At 36.8% G+C, this 26,283-nt stretch overlaps 1 protein-coding gene across 1 annotated transcript; it reads left to right on the plus strand.

Annotated features, from left to right (window-relative positions):
* PRDM1 (PR/SET domain 1) lies at positions 1-25,081 on the plus strand. Its single transcript, XM_032214942.1, has 6 exons — positions 1-248; positions 8,700-8,819; positions 13,030-13,279; positions 19,457-20,514; positions 21,494-21,622; positions 22,150-25,081. Exons 1-6 carry the CDS (start codon positions 63-65, stop codon positions 22,720-22,722), a joined length of 2,316 nt encoding a protein of 771 aa, XP_032070833.1. The 5' UTR covers positions 1-62; the 3' UTR covers positions 22,723-25,081.
* Positions 25,082-26,283: the final 1,202 nt, after the last annotated feature.

A 26,283-nucleotide genomic window follows, 5' to 3' on the forward strand; every position in this document is an offset into this window, starting at 1 on the left:
CCGCACAGTGTAGCCCATATATTGTGAATTCCAAGGGACAGAGCAAAGGGACAATATTGATAATGAAAATGGACATGAAGGATGCTGATATGACTCTATGGACAGAAGCTGAATTTGAAGACAAGTGTACCTACATTGTAAATGATCATCAAACAGAACCCAGCTCTGCAGAAGGTTGCACCATAACTCAGGCCGAATCATCTTTGCCAAGGAACTTGATTTTCAAATATGCAGGAAATTGCAAAGAGGTAAGAACAAGTTTACCAGGAATGATTACAACAACCTGAAATGCCCTTTTGATTTCTTGTTTGTTTTTGAAATAGGCATTACATTTTTTTTCTTTTCTTAAAGCACAGAAAAGGTTTGAAGTAATGCCTCCCTTTTAATATCATTGTATCATTCCTATTTTACTGCATCAAAAAGAACAAACACTTCCTGACCTGTATTTCAATGTATCCTATATGTGCTGATGTATATATGCAATTTGTGTGTAAGATGCGGTTTATCAGATGAGCGACAATTCCAAGCTTGTAACCCTGTCCAGTTTAGAATTAGTTGTTTTGCATAGTTGTAAAACACATACATCTGTAAAACACAGGATATAACATTGCTTATAAGTGACCATTTTGTCCTGAAACAATAAAATTATGTCAGATAAGTGAAATCATTTAAATACCCTGTGTTTAAATGAGTTGTTTATCTAGGGCAGGAACTTTGTTGGTAGCTGGACATACAGGTATATTTTAGTCCATGTCTCTGGAGTGGGTGCATTCTTTGTTGTTGTTTCAGAAGGGCAGAGAAAAAAAATCAGCCTAGATGAGCAATTGGTTGCCTGTTTATTCTTTCATATAGAGTAGCTATTATCATTAGGCGTGATGTTCAGCTGGCTAATAATGGTAGGACCAGCCCATATTTTTTTTGTCCCTCTCCTGTGACTTGTGGTTGAACAGCTATAACCTGTGTTGCTACTGTGGCTAAATAAACTGACCACAGAGCTCAGGGAAGGGTGTACATTCATTCCTTTCTAGTTATTAAAAAGATTCTTCTTGAAACAAACAGCATGGAAACCCTTGTATTAAAAAAACAGGGACAAAACGTGAACTGATATAAATTGTGATTTATTAACATTATTCAGAAATTGGGTGGCAGCCTTTTATCTCCACGGTTTAATTCTTGGTGCTGCCCTTCTCTTATCTGAACTGAATGATGAGCTGGAACAACTGAAGTTTTTGGTGTTCCCTTTATATATTAGGCCCCTGAGTTAGGTAATAAAGTTGTAATTCTTTGACTAATATATTCAGAATTCAGCTGATTGGCCTGAAACCAACTGGCTAATATCCATTGTAAAATCCATTTTGTAGTCTTAATCTTTTTGTTTCATTGCAGGCAGTCTAAAAAAAAACCTGTGTTGTCATATGCTGGCAAACATTCATATATTTGTGAATCATTTTTAAACCATTATATTGAATAATAGTTTAGGAAAGTACAAAATTTGTAGTTGTTTTTCATAAAATGTAATTCCATGGCTCTTTACAGAGAAGGTTTTTTTCATTTCATTCTAGTTTTCTTTGCTATCTGAAAAATAGAGAGAAATTGCAGTATTGTACCCAGTCCCACATACCATTTAAGATACAATATCTGTATGTTGTTCATAATATGCTGACTTAGCTGGCTTTGTAATTATTATATCAGCTCTGGTCAATTTGGCAGAATATCAGGTTAATTGGTATTAGAGTTTATGAATAATTTTGTGGCAAAGGAGAGAGAACCAGAGCGCAGAACCCAAATATCTTGGTGTTCTAGATCTTGAACTATTTACACCAATTCACAAACATAAATGCAATGAGAACATATTTATTATCATAGCATATGTCCATTGATAAACTTGGTTTAGGGCATACTGCAAAATATTGTATGCAAAAAGAAATAATCTAAAGCAACTGCATCTTATATGTAGGCTTGAGCTTGTAGCTTTTGGCAGACAAAGGCCTTGCTATTTTTCAGGGATGGATTACTCAGACATGATCACATACGATGATGCAAGAAGTGAGCTGTTTTTATGGAGAAAAATATGCTTATGAAATGTTAATGCTGTCATTAAGGAACTGTATTTAGAGTAATATTCCTAGAGCCTACAGATACTCCTGTGTTTTGTACGTGCACCTGTGTGTGTCTTGTTTTTGTTTATTTCTCATTGTTTTACTAATCCTGGAACTCCACCTTTTATTGAAAAGGCAAGACGTGTCATATGGTTGACCTTTGTTGGGGATTACTTTATGGAGCTGTTTTTCATTGTATTGTTTCCATTAGTAAGCATATAGGCATCTTAAAGCAACTTTAGTTTTTAACGTTCAAAGATGTATCATTTATCTATGGACATTCATGATGCAGTATTTTCTATTTTTTTCAGTATGGACAAGTAGAGTTTTCTTTTTGGATGGACACTCCTTTTAAATGAAATCTTCAAATTGGGCTCCTTTAAAATAATAGGCACACACACTACACACACACACCATCAGATTATTGAAAAAAACCTCAAATATAAACATAAATGGGTACAAATAGAATACATATTGGCCAGATGGAAAGGTTGATACTGGGCAGTGTCCATTCACAGCAGAGAAGACCATATCAAGCTCCTATCCACTGCAGACTTTAATTTCTATATAGGCTTGTGGGAAGGAAAAGGTGCTTTTATGATAGCGTTGTCTCATCTTTTTAGGGATTACAGATCAAAGACTTTTGATTTCAGAAAATAATATGGTTGTGTTCCATAGGACTGATTCCAAGAAGTAATCTAGGTGCTGTATTTTTGTACTGACTGGTATTTAGACCCACAAAAGATATTGCTCTTTATTAGCTGCACTTGAAGAGAATTGTACTTCACTATTTATTTGTATGCTCTTTTATTATTAAGCCGCCCTTCCAGCCAGTAAGAAGATTATGGCACTTCCAGAAAAATCAAACTAAACATTTAATGAAATTGTATACTAACCCATTAAATAGATATTTATCACTTGAATATTTTGCAAATGTTGTTGCTATGTTCATGTAAGAAGGAAACAACAGGCAAACATTATCTCTCACTCCACCCTTTTAAAAAAGAATAAAGAATAAATTATAGGATGTAAGCCCTCTTCAGTGCATTATTCTCCCAGTGTTGTTGAAAACAAAAGAATCTAGGTATTGTTCCAGGTAAAAGCTTAAGTGAACAAGACATCATGGAAATAGGGAAGTGGAGGTTAAGGTAACAGGCATTTCTGATAATGATTTCCTTGGATGTCAATCCAGGTTGATTTTTTTTATTTATTATTACTTTGGAAGTTGTGGGTGCTCCATCACTAAGAAGAGACTAGACAGCCACTTGTCTGAAAAGGTACAGGTGCTTGAACAGAGGGTTGGACTAGAAGACCTCCAAGATCCCTTCCAACTCTGTTATTCTGTTGTTGTTGTCGTTGTCATTCGATTAAGTTATATGTGCTAGTGGTATTAGTTAGTGCTCATTAAAAGAAATAATAGCTTGTCTACTTTATCTACATTCAGCCTGTATCTTATGAAGGGTCATTTTAATAAGTTAATAATAAGGATTAGAGAAAGATATAGAGTACTGGTACTTACATAAAATCTGCATGGGCTGTATCAAGTGACAGACAAATAAAATGTTACACAGAAAAGGTGCTGATGCACAGAAATGTTCAAAAGAAGTAGCTTCTATATACAGATAAAACATGAAATGGGAAAGATATTTCAATAAAAATGTTTATATAAGTAATATAGTGGCTTGGTTCCAAAATTGGTCACCTTTTTTTAAAAAAAAAGAGTTGCCTTTTAGTTTATTTTTATTTAATTAAGGAAGGCTAATAGCCCATTCAGGATATCACTAATCTTCAGGAGAATTAATAGGACTAAGTTCCCTCTGTCAAATTCTAGTGTGCCTTCCTATGAAGAAAAACGAAGTTGCTTCCATAAGAAAGAACTGATTGTAAGACGATCAACAAGGTTCAGCCCAAAATCTGAAGTTTAAGGATCACATCAAAGTAACATAATATAGAAGCAATTCTGTAACTTTATACCTAAAGCACTAGTAACACATTGCAATTGTATTTCAATGAATAAGAATGTATTGTAATACTTGCTTTTTTAAAAAAATAATGTAGAAAAAGACAGTTTCCTTTGTCTTATTTTCCAACAGTTCATTTTCAGTAGGCCAATTTCAGGGTTTATATGAACAAGAAGCAGAAGGGTCTTATCCTTCAGTGACACATGACTATACTTTATATTCCATAAGTAATATCCATATACTAATAGCAGAACTAGTATAGTAATTTTGGGAATCAAATACTTTCTGTAATTTTTAGAACTTAAGAGAGGAGGAAATCCATCTAACAATTGTACTTATCATAGCACCAGGAGAAACTTTTCTATTCCGTTTTAAAACACAGGCATTATATTCCACAGTTTCTTTGTCAGAGATGTCTTTTTATTGTTCAGAGGTCTGCTGCCTTTCCCATTAGTTAGTGGAGAATTTGTGGTGTTGATACAGCATTATTCCAAAGCAGATGTGCTTAAGGACACCTAGTGGACAAATCTGAAACATCACTTTGTGTCTCTCAAAATTCAACAAGGCTTAATTTACATTCCTTTTTTATTTGTGGTTGTATTTTTTAAAAATTGTTCATATTTTAATATTATGGTCATTTAAAAAAATGCTATGCTACCAGTTCATAATGATATATCTTCTTTATGAAAGTATAATGAAACTCAATTTCCTTATTTGTGGCTCAAAGCTGGATTTCTATAGTTCCCCATAATATATCATATTATCTGGGGACATACATTGTAGTTAAATCCTGAAAATATAACTTTTGTGCAACCATTCTACAAAAAATAATTATTGGTAACTTAGCATAGTATCTCATTCACACATTCAGAAAATTAATGCGCTCTTTAGAATAAATGTAAATGTAACACATAACTAACACTAAGAAAATAGCCACTAAGATCCTTTCTATGGAGGATATTAATTCAGCAAAGGTTATTATATGTATGAATAAGCCTAAATAACTGCAATTCCGGTGTGTGTATTCTCAACCCTGATTGCACTTACCTTTTCCTACTCAAAGAATGTGATACTTCCAGTGTATCCAATGCTTGATAATAGCTATAATTTATTCAGGATGATACTTCATACATCTAATGAGGTGTATATGAAAACTTTGGCATTCATTTATTTTTAAAGGTGCCAGAAGGCTCTGTTTTGTTTTGTTTTTCTGCCATAGACTAGCATGGAAGATTTTACAGAAATGTAATGTTGGAATTAAGACCTGAGAGTTGCTAATTATAATAGACAATAGCAAGTAGTATATGCCAGTTTTGCTCTCTCATTCTCCCCTTTTCTCTTCTGATAGTAACTTGCAAAACTTTCATGAGGTGTTTAAAAAATATCTGGGAACGCTGTGCAATTTTTTTTAACCATTATCTGAATATGAAACTTAGTCGAATGAAATTGCTGGAATTAACAAATATTACTCTACTACAGCTTGGTTAAATATTGCAAACATTCCTCTTTGTTGTTTTTGTCCCTTGTACCATTAAACAAACCCATTCCACTCCCCCCCACATATACCCAGCCCATCAATACACACACATAATGAGGATAACTAACATATCATACTAAATTCTTTCTAAAGACCTTCCTCAAAATATTGTTTGGGCATGCTTTGAATTATTGTACAAAAATCCCCAAACTGTTTTCATTTGACAAATGCCAAATGCTTTGAAAACTTCAACACATGTTTAAATTAAAATGTAAGGGAGAGTGCATCTCTTATAACTATGAAAAGCAAAAACAGCCATACTTCAGTATAATTCAGATACTGGCTATAAACTTCTCCTGAAAGCTGTAACAGAATGTAAATTAAGTCAGATGGGGAAAAGCCAGAAGAACATCTGCCTTTTTCACCTCTATGAAAAATGCTTAAGAGTGGTAAAAATAAACACTGCCATTAGGCATGTCCCTATTTGTTTCTACTTGTTTTTAAAAGATACACAACTGGTTTGAATTTGTTAAAGTTTAAGGGAAAATGTCAAGAATTGCTTCAGAATCATTAAAAAAAATCATATCAAGCCAAATCCTAGGTATTTGTGCTACTACTTTGTCAGTATTTTTTTCCTCCTCTTGCAGATTTAAACTAGTTTAGCATCCATTCCTTTATGCTACAAATAATACTTGAAATTGTAGTTTCTGTGAAATTTCAACACATTAGAAAACTGCAACTCATAGTAATCTTTATATATATGGTATAGTAGGGGGTTTCAAACTTTTTCACACTGTGGAACCTACCGTTTTCTATAAAACAAATTCCTGAAACTGGTCAAGAGATAAAGCTATAGTGATGAGAAAATTGGCTGTGTTCAAGTGAACCTTTTCTCTCTCTTAGTCTCTAAAATCTTACTCTAGAACCGTGATGGCAAACCTATGACGCACATGCCGGAAGTGGCACACAAGCCATCTCTCTGGGCTCGCCAGCCATTGCCCATTGCTCTTTCGGTTTCCAATGCTCCTGCAGGTGCGCTCCATGGAGCTGCTCTTCTGCTTTCCGGCAGTCCCGCGTGCACTGAACTAGAGCATTTAATTTTCATTATTTCAGTACTGAAAAACTGCTCTATTCAGGAATGATAAAATCTGATCGATTCAGAAGTGTTCATTGTAGATCCCACTGGCTAGATACATTTTTAAAAATCTTCCAGAAGCGACATAAATGGAATGCTTATATGCATTTCTTCTAAAAGATGGACAGAAAAAAAATCAAATGTTTATAATGATGGAAATAAAAGTTGAATCTCACTCATACCTTAACTTGAATCAATAATCCCTCCCCTATTAAACACAAGTAGTATTATACTCATTATTAATGAAGTTCTACAATATAGCAATAGCAATAGCAGCAATAGCAATAGCAATAGCAATAGCAATAGCAATAGCAATAGCAATAGCAATAGCAATAGCAGTAGACTTATATACCGCTTCATAGGCCTTTCAGGCCTCTCTAAGCGGTTTACAGAGAGTCAGCATATTGCCCCCAACAATCTGGGTCCTCATATATATATATATATATATAAACTCGAGAAAAGGGAGGTGGTACTGTGGTGTTTTGGTTTAAGTATTATCCTTATTTTCAAAGTTAAGTGTAGGGGATCCATAATGCAGTTATATCCTTTTATTATTTTATTAGGTATAATGAAACTAGTCAATAGTGTGAGAATAGCATGACTCAATAGCTTGAACATGAATGTTTACTAAGTCTGTGGAACAAACGACTTCTTTTCATCCCCCTCTTTCCATTTAAGTTACAGACATCAGTTTCAAAAAGTCCTTATTCATGGTTCCTAGTTTACAAATTTACTCTGCTGTTTACATAATATTCAAAGCAAAATTAAAATTTAGCGCACTTAGTGGAGGAGGCAAGAGGAAGGGAGGAAATCCCCAGTATGTAACAAGATACTCAAATAGTCCATGATATAATTAGTGGTGAAGAGGAACTTGAACAGCCAATATATTTTACACTGTAAAGTTGTGGGTCCTAGGTTAAATCCACAATAAGCATATGAGAGATTTTACAAGTGGTTGTCCCTTAATAAGCACTGTTTCAGATTATAATATACATCCTTTTCCCTGTGTAGGATAGTAAAATACAATGATTCTAATGTAAGCTAGTAAGGTACAAATAGTCTCAACTTACAAGCATCCATTTAGCAACCATTCAAAGTCACATCATCACTGAAAAAAAGTGACTTACACTTAAGATCATCACCGAATCCCCACAGGCACATAATCAAAATTTGTATGCTTGGCATGTATTTATGACAGCTTCAGCAACAAGGGGTCATGCGAACCCCCTTTACAACCCAGCAAGTAAAGTCAATAGGGGGGAGCAGGATTCATTTAATGATTGCATGATTCACTTAACAACTGAATGTTGACCAGATGACTGTGGGGATGCTGCAACGGTTGTAAGTGTGAAAAACGTTAGTCTTTTTTTTTCAGTGTTACTATTACTTTGAACAATAACTAAATGGATGGTTGTAAGTTGAGGACAGCCTGTAGAAGCCTCACTGTAAATATATTGTCCTCAAATTGTGGCTTTCATGGCATGTGTATTCCTGTCCAACACCTCTGGAAGCCCCGCTCCAAATGCCATGTGCTGTCCAAACTTATCTGGCCAATTGCATGAAGGTTTTCTCCCTTCAGTGAAGTCAGAACACAACATCGTAGCTTCAAGCAGTCACTCAATGATGTTCATTAAGCAAGAACTAGAACTCACAACTTCTCAGTTTCTAGACTGCTAGACCAAACTGGCTTTACAGTGCATTTTTCAAAGTGAATTTATTGTAATTTAGTTATGTGATATGAATTACAACTAAATTGAATCTATACAGCTATATCTAAATATTTCCACAAAAACAGAGCAAATTAATCTTTATGAATATTATTCATATTTTAAGTACTTCCTTCTACAACAGTGTCAACTCATTGCTGAAATATGTTATTCTAAATACAGAAGAAGGGAACATATGTGGTTCATAGTAATATAGTGAATAGGCAAACAATATGTATAATTTTCTGTTTGAATCACATTTTAAACTATACACTTTTCAATGCCTTTATTCTTCACATAATCCAACTCCTTTTCTTTCAGGTTATTGGAGTTATTAGCAAAGATATTATCCCCAAAGGAACACGCTTTGGACCATTGGTTGGTGAAATCTATACCAGTGATACCGTTCCTAAGGATGCAAATAGAAAATATTTCTGGCGGGTAAGCAAGGAAAATAACTTTATATAAAAGTATTACAAAATATTAAAGATGTCATCTTTAATATGAAACAAAATATTGTCGTTATTTGAACTGCATGAGCTAAATTGATGAATTAGTAAAGTTCTATTTAGTAATTATGTGACTATAGTCCCATTCTTAGGAGAATAGAACAATACTAAGCCTTTTGCCTCTTGGTTATTCCAACCCATCAACTTTCAGGAGGAAAGTTGGGATACATATTATAGAGCAGTTTATCTCAGACATCCTTCTATAAAATGTGATGGTTACTTTTGGTTACTGCCAAAATCAGGAGATTAATCTCACAAATGTGATGCTATTTCTTCTGCTCACAGGATGAAGATAATTTAAGATAAATACTTAAATTAGTGTTTATAGTAACTGAGTTACTACAGTGTTAGCTAACAAAATAAAAACAACATATCTTTTTGATTAGTCATTTTATAAGGCATGTTTTTTCTTTAAAAAAAATAGGTTGTTGATATGAAATTTTTTGCTAGTTGATCATTTTTTGCTGAATCTTGAATGTCTTATGCATACGTGCACCATAGTAAAACTTAGGTGAGATGAGCTCTCATAGCTTCAATTCTTTATTTGAGAAACCAGTGGTTCTTCCCCGTATGGTTGATATTTGATATAGGATTTGGTTTTTTTCTAATGCTATGCTAATTAGAAATCCAGTTTGGTCTAGTGGTCAAGGCACCAGGCTAGAAACGAAGAGACCATGCATCCTACTCCCACCTTACCACCATCCAATAATTTAAGCTAAATAAATTTCTTGCACCCTAATCCTGAAGTATAAATATTGGATGAGATAAAATGAACTACATTTGTCATAAACTATGAGATTTGGAAGGAAGAAGACTTTGTTACTTGGGCATGATACATTGTATCATTGACTTTTTTTCTTCCCCAATTTCAATTATATCTTGACCACTAGACCAAACTGGATCTCTAATTAGCATAGCATTAGGAAAAAAAACAAATTCTTTATGATATGAATTGTGTGTTCTCTTACAGCAACCATATGGGAAGAATAAATTTTGTTTCTCAAATGAAGAATTGAAGCTGTGAGATTTCATCTTGCCTAAGTTTTATTATGGTACAGGAATGGATAAGACAGCTAGCTCAGGATTCAGCAAAAAATGATCAACTGTGGGCGTGCCTCAGTGACTGCTAGGCTTCATTGCAATGCTGCATGACAAAAAAAGAATAACAGAGATAGGAACTTGCAACGTAAGGCCATGTTGTCGTTGCTTTCCTATGTAATTATGCATTTGGAAGACAAAGCAGACACATCTGTTTTGACCATTTGTTCTCATTTTTAGTTATCAATAAGGCAGATGTGTCATCAGTCTAGATATAATTGATTTTCTTAGTCGAATCTTTATATTGATTGTTTTTTAAATTCTCATCATGGAAGAAAAATAAATGTGATCCTATTCAGAGTAATTGTTAGGGAAGAGGACAACCTGGGCCCTCCTGATGTACCAGACTCCAATTTCTTTGATCCATTTTGGCTGGCAACAGTGGGAACTTTAGTCTGACACATCTGCAGGGAACCAGATTAGGAAAGCTTGCAGTTGAGCTCTGCAATTCAGCAACTCTTGGAAAAGAATTCTGACTACCTAACAGGATGTGACACAGCTAACATCACACAAGTTACACACATTACAGTACTTGCATTTTGAAAAATCTTGATAAGTACTGGGGTTGAATCTTCTGATTCACAGTGCCTGGGATTCTTAGAAAAGGTTCTTTCCTCAGTGCCTGAAAACAGCCCTGTAGATGCAAAGGAAACTGGAAGCTAATTTCCAGCATGTCATGTAAAAAATAGACATGTCTGGCAGGAACAGAAATACCTCATTTGGGTTCCATAAAGTTGATACCTTTTAGAAAGAAAAATAATGAATATGCTGTGCAAGCGCCAAGGTGATGTCATTTCTTGTAATTGTGGCAGTATGACTCAGCACATTTTAACCTTGTTTGATTCATGACGATTAGATGAGGCAGCAGAATAAAGTTTTACAACAGTCTCACTCCAGCATGTGTGTAGTGATGAAGCATACAATAAATTGCATTAGCTTTGGAATATTACTGGAAGACCTTTCTTTTAAATTTGAATAATGAGGCCTTCCCTCTAATGTTGCTGCATACCACTAGAACTCCTGAGTTCCTGGAAGTTTATAAGCTTCGGCGTTAACAAGCTTTTTTTGAGAGAGAGAGAGAGCATAATTCTTGAGTCTTTGTTCCATCTTTCTCATAACAAAAACACCGCAAAATCTCTCAGGCTTCTTTGATGAGGCCACATGTATTTCCTCAGCCTCAAATGACAGGAAGTAAGAAAGTGATTCTGGTGTTTATTGTGTGTTTTAAAAAGCCGGCTTCGTTGCCACTTTTTTTTTTAATGACTTCTCGGTATATTCTTACATCAAATAGCATTCAAACAAAAAATGCCTGTAAAAAAAGCACAGAAGGAACCAGAGCAGTTTTTACATTTTGACATGAACAAATCCAAACTCAAATCTTTTCTTAACCATGACATTTCAACTGAGTGTCCTTCTGATTAATTTACCTCGGGTCTAACAGTTGAGGTAAAAATGAAACCAGAAGTATATATTTGCCATTTGCCCATAACCCATGGGAACAAGACAAAAAAAGAGTGAAGTATTTCTCAATGGAAATATATAAAAACCTTTTTGGTTCCAGTTAATAACCTTTTCCCCTCAGTGGTAACTTTCAAATAATTACTTCAGAGAGCAGCAGTTATTCAGTGTATGGCTTAAGTTTCAACAGGATCTTTCTTTGCTCATTTTCATAATCTCACAGGCACTTTGAAAAGAAGCATGCCTCAATTCCCATTATTTGTCCTGTCACCTGCTGTAGAATTATATTTTCCTAAACATTCTTATTTAGAGAAGAAAGCATTTCACTTAACAATTAGATCAGACTTGCCTCCAGATTTCCTTTCACTTATATACCTAGTACTGTAGTATAATTCGCTTTACTGCACCCAGTTTTTGTACAAAAGGGCTGCCTTCTAAATATGAACTGATGCTATTTTAGGATTTGTTGGGGTCAGGGTGTATCTGAATGAATCTGGTGTTTCTTAAATCTGGGGTGATAGTGGGAAATCACAAAGAGAAAGGCAGAAAAGATAAGAAAACTACGCCTTTGTAACAGTGATTCGTAGCATCTCTACAGAGCAGGGGTGGGTTTCCCCGCGAACCGGTTGGTCGGCGAACCCGGAAGTAAGTAACTTCCGGGAACGGCGAAGGGCCCACCCGCCCACCTGCGCTCCTTACCCGGTTTTGACGAGTTCTGCGCTTCCACGCATGCGCAGGATGCATACAGTGCCTGCGCGATTTTCCAGGAGCAGCTGGAGCATCGCACAGACGCTAGTACGCATGCGTGCACTGTGCGCGTGCACGAGGATGCCGCCGGCCCCGTTCCAACCAAACCAGTTGGAACGGGGCGAGAAACCCACCCCTGCTACAGAGTAATAAAATTTTAAGTGAATACTTTTTTGACAAGACTTAGGTAGCATTTTAAATCAGAAGCATTGAATGTTTACAGAGTTTAATTGAAAACTCCACAACAAAACTAAGCAATAACTACAAAAGCCTTTAATTTGGACTAAACGCTGTTGGTTTCAGGACAATGATGGCAAACCTTTTAGAGTAGACACTCGGCATGCACGCATGCCCAACCTGAAAGGTGTGTGAGCATGCATGTAGGCATGTGCATGAGCATACACAGACATGCACGGGCATCACATGTGCAGTAATGCGGGTACATGCGTGGACATGCATGCATGTGCAGCAGAGACCCAAACCCCAACTGGTCGGCGGAAGGTGGGGCATCCCAACACTGGTAGCGTGGCAAGAGGTAAGATCTTTTTCTTTCGTGAGCTTCTGTTTCCTCGTTTGCAGGGAAACAAGCTCATGAAAGAAATGGCACGGAGATCTGATCTAGGGCAACAGCGGGCGTGCCAACAGAGAGCGTTCTGCATGCCACCTCTGGCATGCGTGCCATGGATTTGCCATCATGGATTTAGGGTATTTTGTTTTCTATATTTGTGATACTCATATATAAATAGGAAGAGGATTTTTTAAATAAATAACATATTTAACTATCATTAGGGTTTTGCCATTTCTATGTTCCATAAATATATATCCTTCCTTTCATGTAGATTTATTCTGGTGGTGAATTTCTCCATTTCATTGATGGATTTAATGAAGAAAAAAGCAACTGGATGCGTTATGTGAATCCAGCCCACTCCGTTCAGGAACAGAACTTGGCAGCATGTCAGAACGGCATAAACATCTATTTCTATACCATCAAGCCTATTCCTCCTGGCCAGGAATTGCTTGTCTGGTATTGTCAAGACTTTGCAGATAGATTGCATTATCCATCCACTGGAGACTTGGTGATGTTGAATAGTAAGTAATTTAGATTTACTCCCTTGTAAAGAATTATCTTTTGTCACTGGAATGTTGATCATGAGTATAAATCATCATATGAATGATGAACTCGGAGTTCAAATAGGATTGCAGGAGAAAACATCTTAAACAGGAAATGTTCTTTTCTTAATTAAAAACAACACAACTCAGCATAACCCCATTTAAGGAGACAAAAATGTAGCTGTACTGTTGGCTGAACATCCTGTTATGAGGCTCTTATAGAGCTTAATCTGAATGTTCATGTTCTGTTGTTGAGATTATGTTTATACTAATAACCTAACCTACCAAGTGGGAAAAGGAAAACCCAACTTTATGATAAAGCCACAGGTGCAAAATGGGAAAGAAAAGAATGCCATTCCAAAATCTTGATGGTAGGAATTCAAGTTTCTAGGGAGGCTTATATACCTATCTTTACAAGACTGGTAGTTTTTCATAATTTTCATGATTTATTGATTTGTTTGCTCAGAAAATTCACCTAATGTTTGAAGGAGCTGATATAATTATTTTATGGAAAAAAAACAGTGCTTTCACTTCACATAACTTTTTGTGAATTCTCGTGAATTCACATCCATTTATATTTTTATGTTATTATTGCTTTATATCACATTCATAAAATTTACACCCAGTATTTTCATGTATTAACAAAAAAAAATATTCACCACAATCTAAGGCTAAATATATTCCACTGAATGTGGTAGGACTTACTGCTGAGTAGGCATGTATAGGATTGGTTAATATTTAATATTTAAATATTAATGTTTTCAAACTGCAGGTAGAATTTGGTTTTAATGCTTGTTCAGTGGAAATACTTTTACTTCCATTATTTAGCAACCATATCACTTAGCAACCAATTTGCCAGTTCCAACTATAGTCTCTAAGTGAGGACTTTCTATACAAGGACATACAGGGACTGTAGAATAAACTAGAACCGTGATGGCAAACCTATGGCACGTGTGCCACAGCTGGCATGAAGAGCCATTTCTGATGGCATGTGAAGCGTTACCCTGTTAGTTCCAGCGCGCATATAGAGAAGATGATTAGGAGTTTGCTTCATCTTAATTTTGAGAAAGAATTAAAGTGACATGACATTTAGGAAAATAATCAGCTAAGTAAAGAGATACATATAGGTTTTCTTGGTGAAAATACAGATACAGTTTTCTTTGTTGCCTTCTGGGATATCTTTTTTTTTTCTTTTGACTTCTTGTACCTGAGGTTATGAAGTAATTTGTCATCCAAGTTCAAACCAAGGCATACTTAGGTTTTGAGGAATCAGCTAAGGTTTGAGCAGAGGAGATATTACAGACATTTATAATAGTAAGCATGTTAACACACTAAATTCTGTAGCTTAAAATCTTTTTTTTATAAATAGAACTTAAGCGTAACTGATGAAATTGATTAGCAGTAGATTTGAAATAAAAAGCACATTTCATTATATAACATACAATTAATTTATAGAAATCTCTGGCATAAGATGAGGTTGTCATTAACTTAGACTGATTTTAAAAGGATTTTATATATGTATTTATGGAGGACCAACATATTTGTGACTCTATCATTTTGTGGGAAGGAACAGCATAAACGTTTTTCATTCTCATGGCCTAATAATGATCTTCTCAATAATATGTGACATGTTTAGAAATAAAATTTGAACTAATGTAATTTTAAACAATAGCTTTCATTCTAGCATCTGTTGGGGGGAAAGTAGAACTCTGAGGTTCTTTTCTGGCAAAACAGCTATTTTATTTAGAACAAAAATGTGAATCAGCATTATTAAAATCAATCACTCAAAATGTTGATCAGCATTTACTCTTGATATGACACTATACACCCACAGCTATTTTTGAGGTCTCAGGGGAAAGAATTAAAATGTCTCAGGCAGCTAATAGCATTACAAATGATAATGTTTTTGCAACTAGATTTGAGGAAAACAATTCATTCTTTATTTGTATTTCTTTTGTCACTGACCAATGCATGGCTACACTGGTATCAATTTTTCTCACACTATTAGTAATTTATGTCTATATATATATGTAGGTTAGTACAAGAAGTTGTCTTTGATTTCTGATGGAAATATAAATTGAATTTACTTAGTACATTTTTGCCAAGAAAATGCCATTTATGAATATGATGATTTTAATACAGTTTCTGTATTACTAATAACTTGTATTAGAGTTTATGTGCAAAGAGATGCTTGAATGAATTTTAGTCTTATTTCCCCCCACAAAAATCAGAACTGGCATATGAATTGATTTGCCAATCTGCTCACCATCAAAAGGAGATCAAATAATTTGTGTGGGTCAAAGTTATGTTCAGAGAGGTAAAAATCAATAGGCCAAATAGAATGTGCAGTCTTTTCTACATGGAATTCATGACACAACCTTCTATATTTCAGTTTCTAAAAAGTATGCAGACTAGGCCAGTAATAGACCAGTAGTATTTTCCTCAACTTCCTATGATTTATCAAATAGCATTATCTTTTCCCTTGCCATTAGTATTAGATGTACAAAAATAATAAGAGTAGAATAAAGTAATCTTTAGTTGTTCTCTACTTTATTTTTCCCACCATATTTTGTTTTGAATGAAGAGCCAATCAATTGAAAGGAACTATGAAAAGAAAGAAGCCTCTAGGGAGGGACTATGTAAAGGACAACAGAAAAGGGATGCAATGAGCAGGTTTCTTCAGTTTCAGTTCCAACAATCAGCATGGTGAAGTAGTTGAGGTAATAGGCTAGGAATAAAGAGACACAGGTTCTTCTCTATCCTCAGCCATGGAAGGTCACTGGAATGCTTTGAGCAAGTCACTTTCTCTTCCAGCCCAACATAGCTCACAGCACTGCTGTTTGAGAAAAAGAAAATGGGAGGAAGGTTATATGTTACTTTGATCTCTTGTATAAAAAGTGAGGAACTTCTAAGTTCTCGATCCTTTCCAGTCAGGCTTCAGACCTGGCTGCAGCACATAAACCGCTTTGGTCGCGTTGACCGATGATCTCTGGAGAGCCAGGGATGGAGGCCACGCCTCCATCCTAGTGCTCCTTGACCTCTCAGCGGCTTTCGATACCATCGACCATGGTATCCTTCTGCGACGACTGCGAGAGGTGGGGGTGGGAGGCACTGTTTTACAGTGGTTCTCCTCTTACCTCTCGGACAGGTCGCAGTCGGTGTTAGTGGGGGAGCAGAGATCGACCCCTAGGCCCCTAACGTATGGGGTGCCACAGGGTTAGGTCCTGTCCCCCCTTCTTTTCAACATCTACATGAAACCGCTGGGTGAGATCATTCACCGGCACGGGATAAAATACCATCAATATGCGGACGATACCCAGCTGTATCTGTCCGCCCCGTGCCAACTCAATGAAGTGATGGATGTGATGAGCCAGGGTCTGGAGGCTGTTAAAGACTGGATGGGGGTCAACAAGCTTGTGCTCAATCCAGAAAAGACCGAGTGGCTGCTGTGTTTCCCTCCCGCGAATTGGCCACACATTCCATCACTCAGGCTGGGGGGTCAAATTATACGCCCCTCAGACAGGGTTCTCAACTTGGGAGTCCTCCTGGACCCACAGCTGACCTTCGAACATCATTTGTCGGCTGTGACCAGGGGGGCATTTGCCCAGGTTCGCCTGGTACACCAGTTGCGTCCCTACCTGAGCCGGGAGGCCCTCACAACAGTCACTCGTGCCCTTGTGACTTCTAGGGTGGAATACTGCAATGTGCTCTACATGGGGCTGCCCTTGAAGAGCATTTGGCAACTTCAGCTAGTCCAGAATGCAGCCGCGCGAGCGATTGTGGGTGCACCTCGCTTCACCCACGTAACACCTATCCTCCGTGAGCTGCACTGGCTGCCTGTCGATCTCCGGGTGCGCTTCAAGGTGCTACTTATCACCTATAAATCTCTCCATGGTAGTGGGCCTGGGTACTTGAGAGACCGCCTACTGCCAATTACCTCCACTAGACCGATCCGATCGCATCGATTAGGCCTCCTCCGAATTCCATCTTCCAGCCAGTGCAGACTGGCAACTATCCGGAGAAGAGCCTTCTCGGTGGCTGCTCCGACCCTCTGGAACGAACTCCCCGTGGAGATTTGGACCCTCACTACCCTCCAATCCTTCCGCGCCGCTTTAAAGATCTGGCTGTCTCGGCTGGCCTGGGGTTAAGATTTTAACCCTACCCGAATTGTGTGACTGTTGTGCTTTCTTTTAATATGTTGTATTGTCTCCATGTTTGGAATACTGTTTGTCTTGCCCCCCCACCCTTCTGAATTGTGAGCCGCCCTGAGTCCCCCCAGGGAAAAGGGCGGCATACAAATAAAGGAAAACTAAACTAAACTAAGGACAACAATCTTTGGAACAAAAACCAGGAAACTTATAAATGAAGCATCCATTTTGGATCCCAAGACTTCAGAGAATTCTTAAATTGAACATACTATTGAAGCCGGGGAGTATTTGTCCTGGGTTTGGTGGAGAAACAATTTTTTAAATGGAACTTTGATTTTATATGTGCCCATAGCAGCAAGACATACGTATGCCCAGAGATAGAAGAACTCACATATAGCCAGCCACAAGGGAATAATGGATTATGACATTAATGGAGTTAGTAGGGATAGTGAAATTGACTGTTTGATTGAAGAAAAGACTTTCTACTTGGAAACCATTTTGGGATATTTTTTGTTTGAAACTGAAAGAATTTAAATTTTAACCTTGAAATTTGATTATTAGATTTGTCTATGATGATAGAAGTACCATTCGTTATGGTTTACTCTATTCAAAGGGTAATGATTTTTAAATTTTATCTGCATCAAAGAAATTGACTTTTTAAATAGTTTTCCCCCTTTGGCTTGCAACTCCCAATCGTGCTTTTTTCTTACTCCTCTATCTTTCTTTTTAACTTTTTTTTCTTTACCATTTGATACTTTATACCTTTTTGAAATTTTAATAAAGTTTGGGAAAATTTTGTACTAATTGAAAAGGCTTTTATTTTTAGTTTTAATTACAATACCGCATCCTTGGTGTATCTTTTCTTAAAGCTTAAAACTAGAAACCACTTCACACATCATAGCAAAAGCAGGTGTGTATTAAAAAGGTTGAATATGAAGAACATGTCTTCTTTTCTCACCACATACACACCACAGAAACACTTCAGGGAGCTGGGACCAGTCATCACATCCCTCAGTGTTTCAGCAATATATGTGTGGTAGGAAAAAATTATGTAGCTACCTGACACGACATGTGTGTACCCATATCTTCTGAAGCCACAGTTAAAATAGAGGGACGTTAAAAGTAGGGTTGCTATCTTGCTGTGCAAAGCCTAACTGGAGAGAAAAAACAGAATTGCTATTTTCTTTTGATGAATTTATTGAAAATTGTGTTCCTTTTATAATCAAGTCTTATGTAACTGGGATGCTGAAAAAGCTTCAGGACTCTCTGGGACAGTAGCATATTGCCAAAAAATTATGATATCCTCACTCAAAAGAATCATACAGAAACAGTATTTATGCAGTTGCTAAAAATTGACACTGACTTGATAGTACATAATCAGTTCCAAAAAGAAAATGTTTCCTTTGTAGAAACAACTTTCATGTCATTTTCCTAAAAGTTATAATATTGTGGCAGAGGAAAATGCTTCTTTCCTACATTTTGACATGCAATTGAATTGTCTGAATGATGATCAAAAATTAGAATGAAGCTATGTAGATGTCAGGAATCGAAGACTCATGCTGTTGTCAAAAGGATCTTTGAAAATTAGGTTTTAAATGTTATTTGAATAATTTTTGAATAATTTTTAAAGGATTTCTTTACTAAAGAATTTAGTAAAGCATTTAGCCCCATATTAAAGAAAGAGATGAGTTGAGTTGAGAACAAACGTAATAGGAAAGTACTGACAAATTTTCTACAATTTAATATACCGATAGTAGTTAGTGGTTTTATTTCCTTGGGTTGAATCTAGTACAATTCATTTTCAAAAAAAAAATTTTTTTACGATAGAAGCTCAAAGTGTTTTCAAAAAGTATATGGTTGACAAGAGTTATCTGTCCTCACTTTGATAAGAGTGCAAAATGAATCCATCAAGTGCCTATAAATGTCTTGAAATACTCATAAAACAAGCAAGTTCAGAGAGTACCAAGCACCCCACACTCATTGCTTTGTTTTTTCCCTTGTATTTCAGCACAAAGCCATAACAGACCAAAGCAACAAACCCGTGACAAAGATGAACATTTTCAGAAAAATCTTCCTAGAAGAGAACATAGCGTGAAGGAAATCCTAAAAACTGACTCCAATCATCCCAGAGGAAGGGATTTGTTCTATAGCCATATTGCTCCACATACTCAAGAAAAAGACTTAGAGGTCCTAAGGAAAAATTGTAGTCCTGAAAGGAGGCCTTTCTACCCTCGAGCTGTCTACCCCATCAGACCTCACATTCCAGAAGATTACCTGAAGGTTCCCCTAGCCTATGGGATTGATAGACCTAGTTACCTTGCTCACTCACCTATCCAGCCATCTACTACCCCAAGTCCTTCAGCAAGAAGTAGCCCAGACCAAAGTTTAAAAAGTTCAAGCCCACACAGCAGTCCAGGAGTTACAGTTTCACCCTTAGCTTCTGTGACTCAAGAGCACAGGGAGCCTTATCCTTACTTGAATGGACTGTATAACTCAGAAGGATTAGGGTCATATTCTGGATATGCCCCTTCAAGCCATCTTCCACAAACCTTTCCCTACCCCAAATTCCTATTACCATCATATGGCATGAGCATCAACAATTTCAACCTCTTCCCAAGGATGTATCCTTTTTATAGCAGTTTCTTCAGCAGTGGAAACCTTTCTCCTCATATCCTGAACTCATCTACCCTTCCGAGTTCCTTGCCATCAGATGGGAGCCGTCACCTCTTACAGCCGGATCATCCAAGGGACCTTCTGATTCCTGCACACAACAGTGCCTTCTCCATCACAGGAGCTGCTGCCAGCATGAAAGACAAGCCATGTAGCCCCACGAGTGGGTCACCCACTGCAGCCACTGCAGCCACTTCTGAACACATCATGCAACCAAAACCTACCTCGGCAGTATTGGCTGCCACTAACAGTGAAGAAGCCATAAATCTCATAAAGAGCAAGCGGAATATGACTGGTTATAAAACCCTTCCCTATCCCTTGAAAAAACAGAATGGCAAAATAAAGTATGAATGCAATGTCTGCTCCAAAACCTTTGGCCAGCTCTCCAATCTGAAGGTAAGCTTTTAAAGAGAGACATTACGGCTAGGCAGATTTCTCTGACTACCATTTCCTCAAAAATAACTTTTTAGGTAGGCCTAAAAGAGGCTAACATGCTAAAGAGTGTTTTTTCCCCCTAGCAATTCATACATACATGCTGATATTATATTTATGCCTATGTTTTTACACTTGTAAATATTTGAAATTCACTTTTAAAGATTAACAATTATGCAGTAATCATTTCGTAATAGATTCACTAAAGTGGCTGTAATGCAAAGTGGATTTGACTTGGTCACTTTAATTCTGAGGGTTTCCTGCTGTGTGAAGTTTTAATAACTGAACTAAGAAAGTGAGTGCATCCAAGATATAAAGTATTGGGTGTGGGGAGAAATGATGATGATCCATGTAAAAACTAGTGGTACCTAATAAGAAAAGTCTAAGAATAACTAAAAAGGAGAATGAATTGTACTAGGACTCATTGCAGGAGGAGGCTGAGATTTCATCAAAAGCTGGGCTGCCACTCATTTGCCTGGAGTCTAGTTGCACTGAGGTGATATCTCAATTTCTCAACAAACAGATATATAGTTCCTGATCTCTGCAGTCCAGTCATTTTTTTTCTTTATAGTATTTGAGGGAATACGTTCTTAGCCATTATTGTTCCATATTCTTTTCTTACCCAACAATATTTAATGTCAATCTGGAAAGGAAAATTCAGCCATGGATCAACCCTGTCAAAATAGTATATAGATTTTTAAAAAGATTAACTCCTTGATTTCTGAAGCTTCTGCTCACATATTGTTAAGTACATATTAAAATATTGCTAATCTTGGGTGGCAGCAGTATTTAAGTAGCAAACTGTTTCTATTTTCTTCCCTTTTCATAAATAATGCTTATAGAGAATGTACTAGCTAAACAATAATATTAATTCAATAAGAAAATCATTCTGAACGTGTTAACGGTTTCTTGAGACTTCACTAAGTATTCTGTTTCTTGAAAGGTTCATCTTCGAGTACATAGTGGAGAAAGACCATTTAAATGTACTACTTGTAATAAAGGATTCACTCAGTTGGCTCACCTCCAGAAGCACTATCTGGTACACACAGGAGAGAAGCCTCATGAGTGTCAGGTGCGTAGAGTTTGCAAGGAATGACTTTAGCAAAAGATGCAATCAAATTAAAGATATCCTTGAGTCACATTTGATTGCTGGCTACTTGATGAATATATATATGACTTGAGAGTGGGGGGGAAATGCAGATTTGCTTTGAAATAGTACGTAAATATTTTCTTGAGGGAGGTGTTCTTTTTTCAACTTCCTAGTCTAGCTTAAAGCACTGTGGTATGCTGGAAGCTTCCCATCCAACCCTGAGTTGGATCCATTGAAGACAAAACCAAAACATTATTTGATATCACCAGCCTGTTCTACCCATCCAGCCCAGTGAAAAGGAGAAACTTCTTTTTACTTCTAAAAAATAGTCAGAATTTCTTTTGCACCAGTTCCAAAACAAATGTATATCTGTTCTGATTGCATGCTTTGGAGGGAGCAGATCCAGGCTGGAAGAATGGAGGCATGATTTTGCAAAGGGTGATTACATATTTTTTTATGCTTTTATGTTAAAGTAGACCTAACACCAATTTACTTTTTCCCAATTTTAGGTCTGTCATAAACGATTCAGTAGCACAAGCAACCTGAAGACCCATCTGCGGCTGCATTCAGGAGAAAAACCTTATCAATGTAAGCTGTGCACTGCTAAATTCACCCAGTTTGTGCACCTAAAGCTGCACAAACGACTCCACACCAGGGAGCGTCCACACAAGTGCATCCACTGCCACAAAAGTTACATCCACCTTTGTAGCCTCAAGGTCCACCTGAAGGGAAACTGCCCTGTAATTCATGCTCACAACCTTTCTACAGAGGAACTCAACCGGATCAATGAAGAGATTGAGAAATATGACATTAGTGACAATGCGGACAGGTTGGATGAAGTAGAGGACAGTGCTGATGTAGCATCGGTGATAGGGAAAGAAATACTCGCTGTGCTTAGAAGCGAGATAGAAGGAGCCACGCTGAAAACATCATTACAGAGAAACCTGGGGAATGGGCTGGTCTCTGGATGTAACCTTTATGAAGCCTCAGATGTATCGGTTGTGAAGTTGCCTCATGTTCATCCACTACCTCAGGTACCCATCAAGGTCAAGCAAGAGACAGATGAACCAATGGACCCTTAAGTGTTGTGGGGCGTACGTGTGTATTGTGTGTGAGTGTATGTGTGCAGTTTAGTATGTGTGGCAAAGGAGTGATGTTTGTTTGTATTTTAATTTATGACCTGGCAAGTCAGGGTGCCTGTAGCAAATGCTTGTACAGTATATTGTATCAACGCTGCAAAACAACCTCAGCTTACAGTAGCTTCTCCAGTTGAAAGAAGGAATTTCCACGTTGCATTCTCAGGGCATGAAAAGAGGCCAAGACTGTTCATTGCCTCTCCTGCTTCCAAAAAGACTGTCTAATATCCATAATCATTTTATAATGATAGTACTTCATAATTTATTATGCAATTTACCATTCAAAAAGCAATAGTTAGAATAATATTTACAATGACAAGAATATTCATTGTAAAAGGAATATGAATGCTTTTTGTTGTTGTGTGTTTGTTCTCGTGGCTGTTCTCCATAGATCCTGTACATCTGTTTAATAACTGCAAAATAATAGCAAAACCCATGATTGACTAGACTGCAAGGGTGGAAATGTTTTAATGCCTATTTCAGACATGGTGTTTTGTTTTGCCAAAGGTAAATCCTTAATAGTCATTCGGTTGTAACAGTGCTGTATAACTGAACAAAATAGATAAACATATAGAATTATTTATAGAAATATGTGTACAGCAGAAGGGAGAAACTGATATGTCTAGAATGAGTGAAAAGGTAAAATATTAGGCAGAATGCATAAAACACAGTCCTCCCCACAAAGCCCTTAGTTTTACCTCATGGTTGTGAGCAGTACTCTTAGAAAAGAACATTTTCTTTCTCTTGCATACTGTTTATGTAAGTAGATAACTTAGGATACTCCAAAGATTCTCTCTGCAAAGAGGGGTATTGCAGAGACGTTGATTGGCTACACCCCAAAGCTCCCATTGAGATTCTGGGAGAAATAGGACAACTTTCCCTAATCCCTTCATTCTCCATCCCCTTTCTTGGATAGAAATTGGATGGTAAACTCTCTTCTTGGCATACCTAACTAGATGTGTTTTTTTCTCCTCCCTGTATCATATGAGTCAAGTTTTCTCTCAGTATTTGTATTAGCACATTTTGTGGTTAATTTAATGAAAAATTAAAAGGGCATTGCAAAGTTGCTGAACAACAGTTACCTCATCGAGTGTGTCCAGTGATGCAGAAAATGCTGTCTGTCTTAATGCTTTGTCTTAATGCTTTGCTAATCTAGAAAACAAACCAAAACATGTAGAGAAGATGGAATGCACATTCTTTTTTTTCTAAATCTTTTGTTTTGCTGAACCCAAAGATAACATGTCATGATAAGGGCATAGCACATAATTGTATTTATAATTACTTATACCACTATCCTCTGTGTGTGCGCAAGCACATAGTTTTGTGAGCCAAACCTTATAATAAAATACTGATTTAAATAGATTGTTTCACTATCACAAAGGGTAAATTCTTAATATCAAAACCATAATACTGTAAACTTTCTTATGCATCATAGGCATGATTGTGCACATTTTTTATGCTTCAAGAGATTCATCCACATCATATTTTTAAATTCTCCAAGTATTCTCTGAAGAATAACTGGCTTACTCTTACATCCCCTCATATTATCATTGCAAATTTCTGCCTTGGGAGATGGGAAAAAATAATCTAAACATGCTTGCTAAAAGCCAAACAGGGCCCATTATTACTCGTTTTTGAATGCTGTATGGATCGAAACATTAAGAAGAAGGATGAGTTCTTTAAAGCGCTCTGGAAGATCTGTCCATTTTCCTACTTCTTAAAAAGTGACCTGATCACAGGTAAAAAGGGCAGTGTTATTTTTCATTCAGTATGTATATCTTTATATCTCATATTAATCTTAAGGGATTAGGCTGTTACAAGTATGACATTATTCTGCTGCCTTCTTATATAAAGCACCAAACATATCCATAATCTACAGGTAGCCCAAGAAAAACTTTATATATGCCTTTTGAAGGAAGAGTTGCAGTTCATAACATTTCTGTTCCCATAAATTGTGATGCAAATATAATTTAAATGTAGCAATGTTTCATAAACATAGCCATTAACTATTGGATAAACCAAAGTACCACTACTCCGATCACTGGACACACACATGCTTTTATTAATTGCCTATAGTGCTTTCTTGTATTTGATACGAATTTTACAAAGATTTATATGCATCAGCTTTAAAACTGCTTCTTTGTCTAATTGTCTCCCCTGTTTAAAAACTTTGAATGTAGCAACAATCAGTGTTTTCCTACCCTCCTAAGAATAGGTTCTGACCAAAGTTAACAGGCTTTTTACTTTGCTACAACAAAATATCTTATGTTTACGTACTGGTTTACATTGTTATTTATGTGCAAAAATGTCAAAATGTAAATTAAATATAAAAACGTTCCTTGCTTTACCGATGGTGTCTTCTGTTTTTTTTTAATGTAAGCAGTGTTACTTTAGTTCCAACTTTCATTTACTGTCTGGGCCAAAAACACTTGATCTTTTTCTATAGAAATCTCTGGCTCTAAACTGAACTACCTGTAACTTGGCCTTTCTGAGGATGTTATGCCACAGCATGGCTAAATATTTCTGAAAAGTGCCAGGCTAGGAAAGGCTCTTCTTTTTTTATACCTATTTAGAGGCCTGGTCTAGTTTCACCAGATGGGACCTTTAAAAAAGAGGCAGATCTTGTGAATCTACTATATCTCTTCTCCCCCCCCCCCTCCCTCCCATACACACAAAAGGAATCTTGGTTGTTTTAATGCACAAATTTACTTCCCCTTTATGTGCAAGGAAAAACAGCAGCATGGAAGAATTATGGCCCAAAGTCTTATATACCGCTTTACAGTGCTTTACAGCCCTCTCTAAGCGGTTTACACAGTCAGCATCTTTCCCTCCAACAATCTGCAGTCAGCTGGCAGTCAGCAGAAGTAGCCTGCAGTACTGCACTCTAACCACTGCACCACTGTGGCTCATTAGACAGAGTTATGCACAACACAAGTATTAAGTGCTTCAACCCTAATCTAGTTTTCATTTCATAGCAAAAGTTCTTCTGCCATTCTTAAAAAATAAAGGATCTTTATTGTTGCAACCTCAGCAGACACAACCAATTTTAAGTACATGCACTCATGTTTCTAGCAGTGCAACTGTTTTAGGAGGAAGGGTTGATATGGAAAAGGCCTGGATGTTCTGTGGTCTTCTCTGGAGTAAGCTGCCACTCAAAATGAGCAGCTACCATGCAATCTTTTTTATTTCTGCCCAAAAAGAAAAGGAGATCCAGCACCTTTATATCTCTCTTCAATCTACTGTGTTCCTCAAATGATACAACAGCAAACATTTGGGAAGAAGCCCTGACATTCATGAAGAGATGTATAGTGTTCATTCACATCACCCTGACAGCACTTAGGCAAGTTAAGAGTTCCAGATAAGCTGGAAGTTCACATAAGGAGCCAATAAACTTTGTCATCTAGTAGGACTACAATTAGAAACAGCTTCCAAGAAAATGAGAACACATTCACCTTTCATAGAGAAGCAGTTTGGTCTAGTGGTTAAGGTACCAAGCCAAAAGCCAGG

The sequence above is a fragment of the Thamnophis elegans genome, chromosome 4 (assembly GCF_009769535.1).
Source record: "Thamnophis elegans isolate rThaEle1 chromosome 4, rThaEle1.pri, whole genome shotgun sequence".
Taxonomy (NCBI): Eukaryota; Metazoa; Chordata; class Lepidosauria; order Squamata; family Colubridae; genus Thamnophis; species Thamnophis elegans.

Coding starts and splice junctions, on each gene's coding strand:
- PRDM1 (XM_032214942.1), top strand. CDS start 63: ATGAAAATGGACATGAAGGATGCTGATATGACTCTATGGACAGAAGCT. Junction 20,515..21,493: donor GCCAGCTCTCCAATCTGAAG/GTAAGCTTTTAA, acceptor GTTTCTTGAAAG/GTTCATCTTCGAGTACATAG. Junction 21,623..22,149: donor AGAAGCCTCATGAGTGTCAG/GTGCGTAGAGTT, acceptor TCCCAATTTTAG/GTCTGTCATAAACGATTCAG.